Genomic DNA, 12965 nt, shown 5'->3' on the forward strand with positions numbered 1-12965 from the left:
CAGGATAAGGTGAACAAGTTATATGGAAGAGATACACAAGATGGATACCCGAACTTAGAAAATACTCCATAAAAGTGAATATTCTTCAGCTGAAATTACTTTTCATTCCGTTTAAACTTATTAGAAGTCTTTGAAATATAAACATCCTGAAAGGAAGGTCAGTCTATCACATCAGATAACTAGGTACTTAAAATTTTGAAATGTTCATCCAATACACCAGCACGTACTTTCAAGTTTATACAGTATTACCTAGTTTGAAAGGATTTCAGGTTTTCTGCAAAGCAACTTTACTTACATCTAAGTACTGTTTTACTATACTCCTCTTCACTTCTTCAGTGATCTTGGAATTAGCCATATCACTCCGCAGAAAATCCAAAGTTTGTTTTGGATGGAAATGCACTCCTGTCTTCCTGTTTATAGCTTTATCATAAACTTTTGCAGATTCAGATGGAGAATATTTTTGAATTTTACTGTTTAAAGAAAAAAACGGAGAAGAACTTTTAAGGAAAGTCCAGACTAATTTGAACAAAAAGCTTTAAAAATCTTCAAGTAGTTGTATTTTAATAATTCCATATACAATACACAACGCATCAAGAAACAAAATAATTCGGTTTTTTTAAGGCAGAATTTCATTACCTTCAAATTAATGCATTTGGTTTCTCTCTTACAAAAATCTATTGCTTAAACAAGTAGTTATGATCAACTTAAATAAAAAAATCTCCCAAACTTAATCCCTACAAATATCTCATTGCATAATGAGTGGCCTATTCTCTAAATAACCTTACCTATCAGAGAATCCACAGAGGTTCTTTAAATGCTGTTTCAGCATCAAAAGTAATAATATGCCTTGGGAGACATTAGCAAATTCAATTAAAGGAGCTGAATTTTCAGGTAAACATTTCATCACAGCATTTATATCATTTTCTTCATCAGAATCTGAATCAGAGTCCACTCGTTTCCGTAACCTCCGAGGCTTAGAAGCTTCCTCCTCACTTTCGCTCTCGCTGCCACTGTTACTGTCACTCTCACTCTCCTCATCTGATGAAGGCTTTCTTTCCTTTTTTTTGTCTTTCACCATAGACTGCAAGGCAGAGAAATTAACACACATTCCAAAATTAGAGTAAGTATCATGTATGTTTCCAAAAAAAATCTTTTCAAAATCATTCCTGGCATAAATTAGCAAAAATTCGCCGAACAAGGTTATTGATTTATAACTTGATAATTTTAAATTTCTTTATGGCAAAAAGATACTGAAAAATTTATCCAAAGCCCAGATTTTTTTTGCAAGGAACTGAAACAACAAGCACTCCCATGATATGATATCATTAAAAGACTCTCAAGTTCATTAGCAGTTACAGTAAAATACAGTAGAAGGCCAAATACAATAAATCAGAAAGAAAATTCTGTTTTTCTTTCACCTGGATGTTATTTCTGTGTGTCATGGAAATTCCTGTACTTTGGTACAGACTAGTCCAAGATGGTTTAAATTCTAGTCTCTTAAAACTCCATGACACTAGCTACACTGCTGACCAAACTGACCATAGACAGTATTAATAATAATAATCCATTGCCCCGTCTCTAGAGGTGTTTACCCAACCCTTGAAAGTGTTCAAGGTCAGGCTGGATGGGGCTCTGAGCAACCTGGTCTAAATGAAAAGTGTCCCTGCCTATGACAGGAGGCTGGAACTATGTGATCTTCCAACCCAAACCATTCTATGATTCTGTTACTAGTTCTACTACCTGTAGAGCTACAGAATTTCACATGTGCATTCCTACTGCACATGATATGATTTTTCATGACATACACAATAATGTGCCCTAACCAGGATTTTATGCTTTCTGTGCTGGGTGCTACACACTGGTCCTCAATCTCAAGAATGTGCTTTCCAGCACATGTCTCTTTCTACAGATGAAAAATCCACTTTGGTAGGGTAAGAGTGTAAAGCAATATACTTTCTGGGCACTGTATGTTCAGGCATCAATAAAAGCTGCACTTATTAGTCAGACTGGACATTCTAGAAAGAGGTTTGCGTTCTGACAGTTTGCCCCTTCTACTGTTAAGAGTTGTTCAGGAAAGAAAATCACTGAAATCTTTAAGAAGCAGTCTGGGGAAACCCCCGAAGCTCGCCTCGCTAAGGCTACCTATGTGCTCAATTTTGTTAACATCGCGGAGGGCCAGCGGGATCCACACATGGTCCGGCATTTTGGCTCCTTACAAAAGTCCATACCTGTCTCCCCTGGGGTGAAAGTCAGGGTAAAAGATTTGCACACAGGGCAGTGGTCTCAACAGTGTGAACTATTAACTTGGGGTAGAGGGTATGCTTGTGTTTCCACAGATGAAGGACCACGCTGGGTACCTGCTCGCTGTGTCCATCCTGTATTGGATGAACCACGCCCACAAGTTGCGTGAAGTCCATCTATGGCCACACCTGACAACTGAATGCTACTGCCATGGACTAATAACGAATGCACTGTCTGGGCTGTAACTCTTGCCTGTTCGTTTAGTTGTTTTTGTATTATCGATATTGCCGTGGTCTGTGTCTCCCTTGCAAGGGGCCCCGCAATGGATGACACTCGTTGGCGGTTTCTTTAATACAAAAACAGGGGGAATTGTGGTGGTTCTCCCCCAGCTGGCCTGGGGGATTCGGGAAGAGTTAAAGCTAAGTAGGAACCTTTGTTCAGGGGAGAGTTATGCACAGATCCGGAAATTGTAACAATATGGTTTTCCGGTAAAATGTGCTGAGCACAGCAAAATGTGTTTCGTGACATGCGCAGTAAGCAGAGTTATATAACACCGTTAGTGGCCAATGGAAGAATATTTATGTATGTGGGAACCAGTGGAGAGTTGACATGTGTAGCCTAAAAAGTGTATAAAAGTAGCAGACATCATGCAATAAAGTGTTCCAGCCTCTGGATCCATAAGGGTTTCGTGTCGTGTCCCGCCTCGACCCGCAACAAAGCAGAGGCTTTTTAATTACTGGGTTGTGTATTGCCGTAACAACAGATCCTTATCATGACTCAGGTTCTTATGTGCTGCCTTAAGAAATATTGCCCATCCCTCTTTTGTAATATATTATGTATTTCAAGTCTCTCAGGCAACACAAATGTAACTGCCATTAGCTACTTGATAACAAAATAAACTGTCAACTGGATTTTATTATTAATATTATACAACCAACCACAATAAACTAGTATTCCATGATGATTCTAGGTTCATGTACTTCCAGATGCATGCAATTAATTATTATTCAGCCATATTGGGAAATTATATAGCATTGTTTTCTATTCATATAAGCAGCAATGTAAGTAAAGTTCTAGTTCAACTGGTGTCTACCAGATGCAGGTCAGAACAGGCAGGGTTGCTTGGGTTTTTACAACTGGTTACATACAAAGCAATGCTACTGGTCCACACCATAACAACGGTACACTGAAAAATCGAGCATGTCAGAGAGAAGCTTATGTTGCCACCACAATAAATATAAATGCACATACCTCTTTAAATGACTGTAGTAGGTTGCTACCAGAAACTGATAGTGTAATGTCTATATGATGCATTATAAACAGTGGCTCCTCCTGTGTTTGGTAAGGGAAACAGGCTAGATTGTCTGCTATGTACAAAAGCATATTCACCTCTGTTTTCTGAAAGTTAGAGAAAAAAATTACACAAAAAATTACACACACAAATATTTTGGACTCATACGCTTATCCTGTGTTCCTAACAGTCTGGCACAAAAAAAGGACCAGAATTTTTATTCTATATACCCACCCAAATCCACAGTAAACAATATATATACATGCAATATTTAGTCATACCTGAAGACACGCTATTTCTGATCAGTCTAAACTGAGTATAAAAAGGTACAGAGTGACGCAAAAGTAACAAATGCATTCTATTATATAGGTAAATACCTTACATTACAAAGCAGAAAAAGTACATTAGGGAAATAGCTGTCAATAATTATGTCACAAAAATACATTGTAAGAGTAGAATTTCAGTTCGTAATGCTTCATTTTAGCTTCTTTTTAAGTGAAGGAAATGTGGTGCTTACTGCAGTATCATCAAAGAGGTTGAGTAAAGAAATGAGAAAGGCTCGTCTGTGTTGACGGTTCCCTCGGATCATGGAGTACAGGTGTGAGCACAATGCACTGGATGACTCATCGTGTCTAAAACCTCTCACAGGATCTTTCGGGCAGGTATTAATTGCCTGTTGTACCTGGTAAGACATCTTCATACCAGCCACTGCTTTCATCTGAAATGGAAATGTATTTGTTTTTATTCAAACCATTGCTTCCAAAGCACTACAACTTACTCTTTTTCAAGGGATGCTCATCTTAAGTTTAAATTTAAAACATATACTGAAGCAATACTACCTTTTGAGTTGACAAACTTGTGGCAGAGATCAGAATTTCTTATGGACTGCTTTGACTGTAAATTGTGCTAGAAATATACAGCTAATCTGTCCACCCACTAGAGCCAGGTATTCCAGTTTAAATGATTTTCAAGAACACTGAAATGTGTTCATACATGAACAGAATATTTTACCAAATGTATATGCTTGGTATCACTTGTAGTGAAACTAACTGAATCCATATGCAATGGGACTAACAAACAGAAAACGAGATTTTGGGGTTTTGTTTTTTCATATATCCTATAATTTCTGTTGATTTTACTTAATTCAAGGGTCCTGCTCTAGCTTCAGAACAAACTGAATCTCTAGTTAGGCTGCATATTCAATTCTCCTCATACTACCTCTGCCACTGTTCAGAGAAGTTGTCTCAGCATCTATACACTGTGTTAAATCCCAGCTGCCTAACATACCAAATTCCATCTGCTACCCTTCACCTAATGGATTAGGTATCTGTTTGGACGCCATCAGCAGTGCAGTGCTCTGATTGCAGTGCAATACAAGTCCCCATGAAAAGTCCTAGAGTGTAGTACACACACACACACACACTGAACCTAGACTGGGACTTTCTAAAATAAGGACAGTGCTGCAGCTTAATATCAGACCTTAAGCAGAACGATTGGCACTGTGCCACAACTCCACATGTCCTCACTTAGCTCTCAGGTTTTCCTTTCAGCAAGATCCATTTGATCTAAACAGCATCCTATGCTTCTCCTGCTTAGATTACAATTAATAAAGCCTCGGTGCTTTGTACATTCTAATACCCCTACACTCAGGACTTACTCAACTATTACAGTGTTCTCTTCCCTAGTCCGTTGATACAGGAAAACACTGCTGAACATTATGCTGAACACTTGCCCTTCCCTCTTATCAAGCACTACTCAGTGTGGAAAATAGTACTGTGAATTATGAATTAAAAGAAATTTTGGACTAGAAGAGACACTTCAAATTATTTTAACCTGTTTCTCAGAATATCTAAACAGGGGAAACAGTTAAGATCTTCTTTACAACTGTTTAGGTACTGTTTATTTGTGACTTTATACTCTTCTTTTCTGTAGTTAAGGTATATTCAGATGTTAAACTACTAAAGAATATAACAGTATTCTGTAATATGTTAAATTAGAATTACTTACGTGAATGAACCCAGCATATTTTTTGTCTATTTCCACCAACTGCTGGTCAGCTTTATTTCGCATGGAGGGCTCTGGATCTGTGCCCATAGCAATTAAGTATGGCACACACTTGAAAAACAAATGAAATGGTTATTCAGAGGCATTGTACCTCCTTTTTCTCTTTGTTTTTTGTTTTTTGTTTCTACTGAAGAAACTAGGAAGCTCCATGCAACTTTCTACCTAACTACTTTTTGCAAGTTAATAGTACAAAATACTATGAGACACCAGCATTCTAAAGAAGTTAGTTCCCTTTTTCTCAAACTATAAAGTCAATTTAGAATACAGACAATTCCACTAAAAAAAAAACCAAACACCAATTATGACTGAACATGTGCAGTGGCTGCAGTATCAAAAATTTATTACAAAAACATGATGCAAGCAAAGAATAATTGAAATGATAACTGAATTCTGACATTGACTGTGGAGTTCCATAGTGTTTGGAGAACATAGGGGTGATTTAGGTGGAAGCAAGCTGGCACAGGATAAAGAGTAAACCTTGAATTCATAATAGAAATACGCTCTGATGTATATTTCTACATGCTCTTTAGGAACTGCCTGGGCTTTTACATCGTAATCCAAAAGCACATAAAACAGATAATGTGGAATCTCCCTGGCTAAACAATGTAAAGGAGATTTCAAAATATGCTTTCTGTAAAGGCCTCTTGTTACAATAAGAAATTACTAATAACTTAACTAGAAGAGGGAAATTTACATAGTAGGTGTGAAAGTTTCTTAGAACATGAATAACAAGAAGTCCCAGCACAAAAGCGTATCATACCTGAACAGGATGGATGAGGCCCTGGTTTAACGTCAGTGCAATGACATTTAGAGCAAAGTGGCGTACACTGGACTGGTTATGAAAGAAAGCCTCAAGGACCTGTTTGAGATATAGTTGCATGATGGAACTACTCATCCCTGAGGAAATATCACCCATTTCTTTCAGGTCTTCCTGTTTTGCTACTTTTTTCCCTGTGAAAAGGACAAAAGCAACAGCATACTCACCACAGTATAATCATTTGTTTTGCCTTACTTGATGTATGCTGATTTTCAAATTTCAAAATAAATACACATTTCAGCTGTCTTAAAATGATTGCATGAAACAGAGAACAGTCTAATGTCTAAATATATATTAAAAAAACTACAGAGAAACTATTTTAATTTAGGTCTTATTCCTCAGAAAAGATTTTCATTTTTAAAAGAAAGTTTTGGGGTTTATTTTTTATCTGCAAATTAAACTTAGAGGATTTTTTGACAAAAATTACTACTACCATCATTATAGCAATTATGCATTCTAGAGCCCTTCCAGTATTTATACTGGAAATATAAATATCTCGTATCTTTAAAGTAAATAATATCTATTATGCATAAACCTCTTTTTAAATTATTATAAAATACTTTGAGTACATACTAATGACCTGATTACAGTTTTAATTGACTCAGTGCAGACACACAGTAAGTGTATGTAGCAAAGTCAAGTTTTGCATGCCTCATTAGCACAAAAGAACTCAGCACTTACAGTCTCTGTCTGCCTGTTGCATACGTGTATCCTCCTCCTGTAAGTAGGTCTGGAGGTTTTTTAACACCTGGATTTTTAAGTTTACTGAACAGTTCTTATCTGAAAGAATGCTGTTGTACAGAGTCTTCACTTCCTGTTCGAACATTAAACTTGGGTGCTGGATAAATGCAAATCCTAAGGGTGGAAAAAAAAGGAAATAGTTCTCATTATTATAACCTAGAAATTGTATTTCTGCATTTTAAGTCCTTCAATAGAGAGGTATGAAATTTATCTCCTCCCAACAGCATAGGTTTTTCTAGTCCAAACAGTATTGCGTATCCATGTGGACACCATCCACAGCTTATAAGACATTCTGATAGCCATGACAGTTCTATTAACCATGACTCTGTCTGAGGTATAAAAATAGGTGTTGACTCAGGGTGGTGCACTAAAGAGTTAGACAGGTCTGGAACCAGGTCTAGTGTAGTGGCTGTATCTCAATGACTAAGAGCTCTCACAAGAACAAAAAAGGAACATTGCTAAAAATTACCTGTTATTTTTCTCATACTTCTGGAGACAAACATTATCCTGAAACTGTAGAGTGTTACTTATATGGAGGCAGAGAAAATGTGTGAAAATTGATGAATATCATGAATATTTAAAATCATAATAGAAAAAAAACCCCACCATTGAACACAGTAACATTTGTGCCTCTTGCTGTCATTATTCACATATCCATTAAGGTCTTTTCTTGAAAACTATCTGAAATGTTCCCAAGACTACATGTGTTGGAAATACACACTCCAAAACAGTTTTTAGCTGCAGTCTTACCCTCGCCAAGGAACTAGCTGTTCTTAAGTCTTTATTTCATAAAAATTTTTCTAAATTAGTAGTAATACATATAATTTTAGATAGTGTGTGTAGGTTTGTAAGTGCTGCTGACAAACTCTTACAGAGTGTCATAAAAAACATTAATGGGACTATAACACCCTCATTTAATTTACATTTAACTATTTGATTATTTTTTAAATACTTTGGAGGAAAAGCAGACATTAAATGTATTTTTTTATGACCGCAGAAAAATCAGTTCTTGAATGAACACACAGAAAATAAAGGAACATAAAAGAAGAATGGGGGGGAAAATGAAAGAAAATAAAATTATGCAAGAGCAATGTATAAAAATAGCTGTAACAGAGGGAAGACTGAATCACGTTTTTGAAACTAGCTCCTTACAACAAAAAGACAGTGTAGGTAAAGGCTAAGTCCAAGGCAAGACCTCAGTGTGTTAAAATCGCCTTTCAGTCTCAAATCAAGAAGCAGAGAAGCAGGTGGGAAAAGAGGAGGAAAAGGAATTACAGTGGTCTTAGGAGTATGTGGTAAGATTGTGCAGTCTATACAAGTGTATATTGATGTCCATAACTTGGCCACCTCTGTGCATGTCCAACCCATTTTGAAGGTTAATTTTAAAAATTAAAAGCACATGGATGTATGTGTAATAACCCACATTTGCTTTAAGAAGTCTTAACCACCAGTGTTCTCAGGGAAATTTGTATTTTTCCATCCCTGGTCAACTGGGGAAGAAATCTTACTTAGCATAGCTGTCATAGGAGATGAAGAAAGGCACCTGTTGTGTTTTTTTAAGGACTGACTTCACATCTCAAGAGATGCCGTCACACCATTACTCTTCACACCTTTCTTTTCACTCTATTAAGAGTCTTTAGAGTAAGCACTGAACTTGACTAAGACATTAACTGTTAGGTACTTACAAGTTTAGCTAAATTTACTAACAAAATTTTATATCCTCAACTTGCTTTGTAAGTACACATCTGGAAGAGAAGCATAACCAATCATAATTATTAAGCTTAGGATTAAGCTTAACCTCAACAGCAGCAGCACATCCCAAAGCAAAGGCTAAAAACTGTTGAGTGTCCTTACTGAAATGACATGCTGATAGGAAAGTACACATTGTTCATGTGACACCTTTCACCATGTACTGATGTTGAATTAGCTTGCTAGTCCTTTTCACTTTATTGCTGCTCAGAAACATTGAATGACCTTGACAACTTTGCTCAATTAGCAGCCTATAGGATGGAAATTTACACTGTTTATCATACATCCATACATCCAACAGCTACGCTCAGAACAGAACCAGTACTCAGACGAAATCGATATACCACTGAAAAAAGTGAGGTTTAATTAAAATAAAGACTCAAAGTAGAGAAAAAAAAATCTGCAGAATGACTACTGACAGCCATCCCTATTTTAACCCCTTGCCCAAAACCCATCACAATTCAGTCTATAATTTAGAAACATTTTTGGCAAATGCAGAGTATTCCATATCCACAAACAAATAATTATGCCTATGGTTAAGGAATACAGTTCCTACCCCACACGTATTATTCTGTAGAGTATGAGTAAGTGGGACTGAATTATAGTTGTGTTGTGTACATTGATGTAATGCTTAGAAAAACTCCAAGTAGAGGTCCATAGCATTGCCACAACAGAGGCAACTCCAGTGCCACTGATCCTGCTCAGCTGTTTGAAATGGTTTCTCATAGAACATGAAAGGAAGATTCAATCTTGGTCCTTTATCCTCAGAGCCCTAGGCTGAACTGAAGTAGAATATCTAAAAAGTCACCTAAATAGCAACATGAAGAGGCAGATATCTTGTCCACAGTTAAATCATACAATGGAAGCTCAGATGCCTGGGAGACAACTTACTTTAGACAAAGCAATAACCCTGAATTGAACTTTTCCAGAAACCAAGACCCACCTGCCCAAACAAGATTCTCTCAGACACAGAGAGAGACATAGAAAATGAACATGATACGAACCAGACAGTGACAGTTCATTTACCACTGCAAATCACTAAAATGCCATGCTAATCTCACAAAGGCCACTCAGCCAGTATAAACTGCCAGAGTTCCCCTGACTCCTGCAGAATGTTTGCTTCTACACTTAGAATATTCTAAGTTTTTCCAGCACTTTTTTACCTTGTGGACTGACAAACAAGGTTTGCAATTACAATATAGTTGCTTTTGGAGAAGAAAATAACATCTTCATTACCTTGGAAATCTGCTGTGCTTTGCAACTTGGTAACTTGGTCACACACCAAAAGGCATTCACAAAGTCAAAAGCACCTAGACTGATGCAGAATTATGCAACTAGCAACCTTTTGACAGGTTTTCTATAGCCAGTTCTTAAACTAAACATGCAGTAAATTTTGATTCTAAACAAACTCCCTTGTGACTAAACAAATACAGGAATTCCCACTGATACACATATATTTTTACTGGAGCAGAATAATAAAAACTATTAATATTTCTTACCAAGGCCAATAATGGCTTTTGTCTGTACTTCTTCATCTGAATGCTTTGTAAAATACATCAGCAGTTCAAGTACTTTATCTTTAATGTTAACCTGAGGAAATTTAAACAAAAATATTAGCTATTTGAAGATGAAACCGATGTTTTTAATCTCTTACAAAAAGCATAAATATCAAAAAGAAAAAGAAGACACACAATCTTACTGCATAGACTTTGCAAAACCATGTATTTAAAAGCCAAAAAGCTATACCACATGCATTACAAGAAAATACATAGCTCTGAGGAACTAAGAGCAATGTGTTTTCAAATTAAAGTAGAGCATTCAACATATCTAACACACGGAGAGTAAATACAAGTTATTTTACCTTACTGTTGCCCTTAAAATCTTCCTGATCAAAATCAAAATGCCGACACAGTGCTCCAACAGTGAAAAGTGACCTAAGGAGTGCTGGTTTATTGGCAGTTAGTATTGTACTGTTGGGGTCTTCTTGGTGTTGACTTTTTAATTTAGAAAGTGCACCTGCAGTAAGATAAAAGTTTTGATCACAGTATTTAATCATGGTGTATCTCTAAGATAAGACTTGTAGCCAAAAGTGGAAAGTGACAACTACTTGTGATTTTACTTACCATAGTATCTATTAAAACAGGCCCATACAAATTTATAGTTCTGGGTGACCTTGTTCACAACAGCCCCAAGACAGCTCACACAATGCTGAACAACCTAGGAGCAAGGAAGAACAAATGAATTTTATATTTAGAAGTTAAACTTGAGATTTTTGTGAAGTTGTGCAGTAAAAAGCTACGCTGAACTAAAACTAATAACTTAACAGATATCAGATTATGTCCATCTCCTGGAATGCTCTGTAAATGTGCTCAAACTCATTAAAAAAATAACAACATAATGTACAAACTCTAGTAAACCAAGTACACTGAATTTTATGGCTCTGTCTTTAAACCACACTTGCGTGAAGTGGAATTAACTGAATAGTAGCAGATAAAAGCTAACCGTCATGCCATATTTGATGATGAGTTTCATGAGGTCTTCCTCAATAGTGGCAAGAAAGGTCTCACTTGGGTGCTCCATTAGTGGCACTACAAGTTCTAAGATTTTTGCAACATTACAGATCACCATGAAATCATTCTGGGTCTGAAACAACAGCATTTACAGTGTTTAACATTTCTGGTCATGTTACCTATAAGCTAAGTATTACTGATATGCATGGATAGTTAAAAATCCCAAACATTTAAGATATTTTGTAAACATCTGACACAATATTTATATATTTACATCTGCTATTAAATTGTATGTTACTATGAAATCTACTTCTCTTTACTACAGAAGTTCTGGGAGAAAAACAGTCTGGATGAGTAGAATTACAACTCTCATCATGGTTGTATCAGATCTGAAAACCTTTTGGTCTCATATTTTCTGGAGTCCTACAAGAAATCCAGGAACTCTTCCTGACACAGGCAAACTGGAGAACACACAACACCTGGAAACAGGCATCAGCAACAAAATGAAGTTGTGCTGTGACTTAATGTGGCTTAAAGAAAAAGTGATAATGTGCACAAGTGTAAAAGTTACAACTAAAATTATTACTTGTTTGCATTATTATGACTATAATAATGTAATAAGTATGGAACCTATGAAAACCTATGGAAAATATTTATCTATATTTATCTATTACAGAGACATCCTGAAAATGGTCTTCTGACAAATCAAGCTCACTAATCAGGATAGGATAAATCCAAAGCTATTTGACCTATTCAAGCTGTCAGTGGTAATTCTACGATTCATCTCAACCTGTGTAAGTACAAAACAGATGCAACCCACTAAACAAGCTGCATCAGGTAAGTATCAGATAACCTTTCCCCATATTGTTTGTTCAGAAAATGTTGAAAATGTGCCCAGAGAACACACCAGGGCTGCACTTGGAAAACGCCAGGCTGTACTGCCAACCTAAGCTGGTGTGGTGGTTTTAATCTAGGCCTTCCTTGGTTACCAGTTTGTAACCAAGGAAGAGGCAGTGTTCCCAGTATTCCATACGATTTTTACGTAAATCGGGGTATAAATAAGAAGGGAGGAGAGGTCTTCACTCTCTTCTCTTCCAGCGGGCTACAGGAACAGTGGGTCCTTGCGTTGGTCTCGCTTATCTAAGGCTGAGGCCTGCAGCGACTGCTGGCCTGCCATGTGGAGGATAGCAGAGTGCTGGCCGTGTGTGCCAATCCTGCTTCTTTCTAAGGGACTGGTGAGATTTGTTTTACTAGTTATTTTACTAATTCTCAGGTTTGATTGTGTATATCTGCTCGGTGTCCCTTGTTTGTTCCCTTTTGTTCCCCTTTCCCCTTTCCCTATCCCTTCGGGGGCTGTTTAAATTCCTTTTTGCTGTGTACATAGCATCTTACTGTAATATACATCAAATATATATTTTTTTATATAACTAGCTGGATTTTTCAGATTCTTCAATTCACATAGTTTTTTTCCTTTGCTCTGAGGAAAAAAAAAGGAGGAAAGCGGGGGGAGGCTGCTACTGGGGTTTAGGCATTTGGCAGGGAACCAGGTCTG

At 36.9% G+C, this 12965-nt stretch overlaps 1 protein-coding gene across 4 annotated transcripts in view; it reads right to left on the reverse strand.

Annotated features, from left to right (window-relative positions):
* Positions 1 to 12965, reverse strand: part of NIPBL (NIPBL cohesin loading factor) — a 147955-nt gene that overhangs the window by 3465 nt on the left and 131525 nt on the right. For all 4 annotated transcript variants that reach the window (XR_007630401.1, XR_007630402.1, XM_050328330.1 and 1 more), the window contains exons 34-44: positions 11406 to 11546; positions 11027 to 11120; positions 10765 to 10919; positions 10403 to 10493; positions 7095 to 7268; positions 6357 to 6547; positions 5540 to 5647; positions 4050 to 4250; positions 3493 to 3639; positions 786 to 1081; positions 296 to 470 (exon numbers count right to left, since the gene is read on the reverse strand). Coding sequence is in view for 2 of the 4 variants with exons in the window: in XM_050328330.1 (XP_050184287.1) it covers positions 296 to 470; positions 786 to 1081; positions 3493 to 3639; positions 4050 to 4250; positions 5540 to 5647; positions 6357 to 6547; positions 7095 to 7268; positions 10403 to 10493; positions 10765 to 10919; positions 11027 to 11120; positions 11406 to 11546 (1773 nt within the window). In the remaining 2 variants the exon portion in view is untranslated. The remainder of the gene's footprint in view (positions 1 to 295; positions 471 to 785; positions 1082 to 3492; positions 3640 to 4049; positions 4251 to 5539; positions 5648 to 6356; positions 6548 to 7094; positions 7269 to 10402; positions 10494 to 10764; positions 10920 to 11026; positions 11121 to 11405; positions 11547 to 12965) is intronic.

Source organism: Myiozetetes cayanensis, unplaced genomic scaffold, assembly GCF_022539395.1.
Source record: "Myiozetetes cayanensis isolate MyiCay16 unplaced genomic scaffold, myiCay2020 scf4, whole genome shotgun sequence".
NCBI classification, from domain to species: domain Eukaryota; kingdom Metazoa; phylum Chordata; class Aves; order Passeriformes; family Tyrannidae; genus Myiozetetes; species Myiozetetes cayanensis.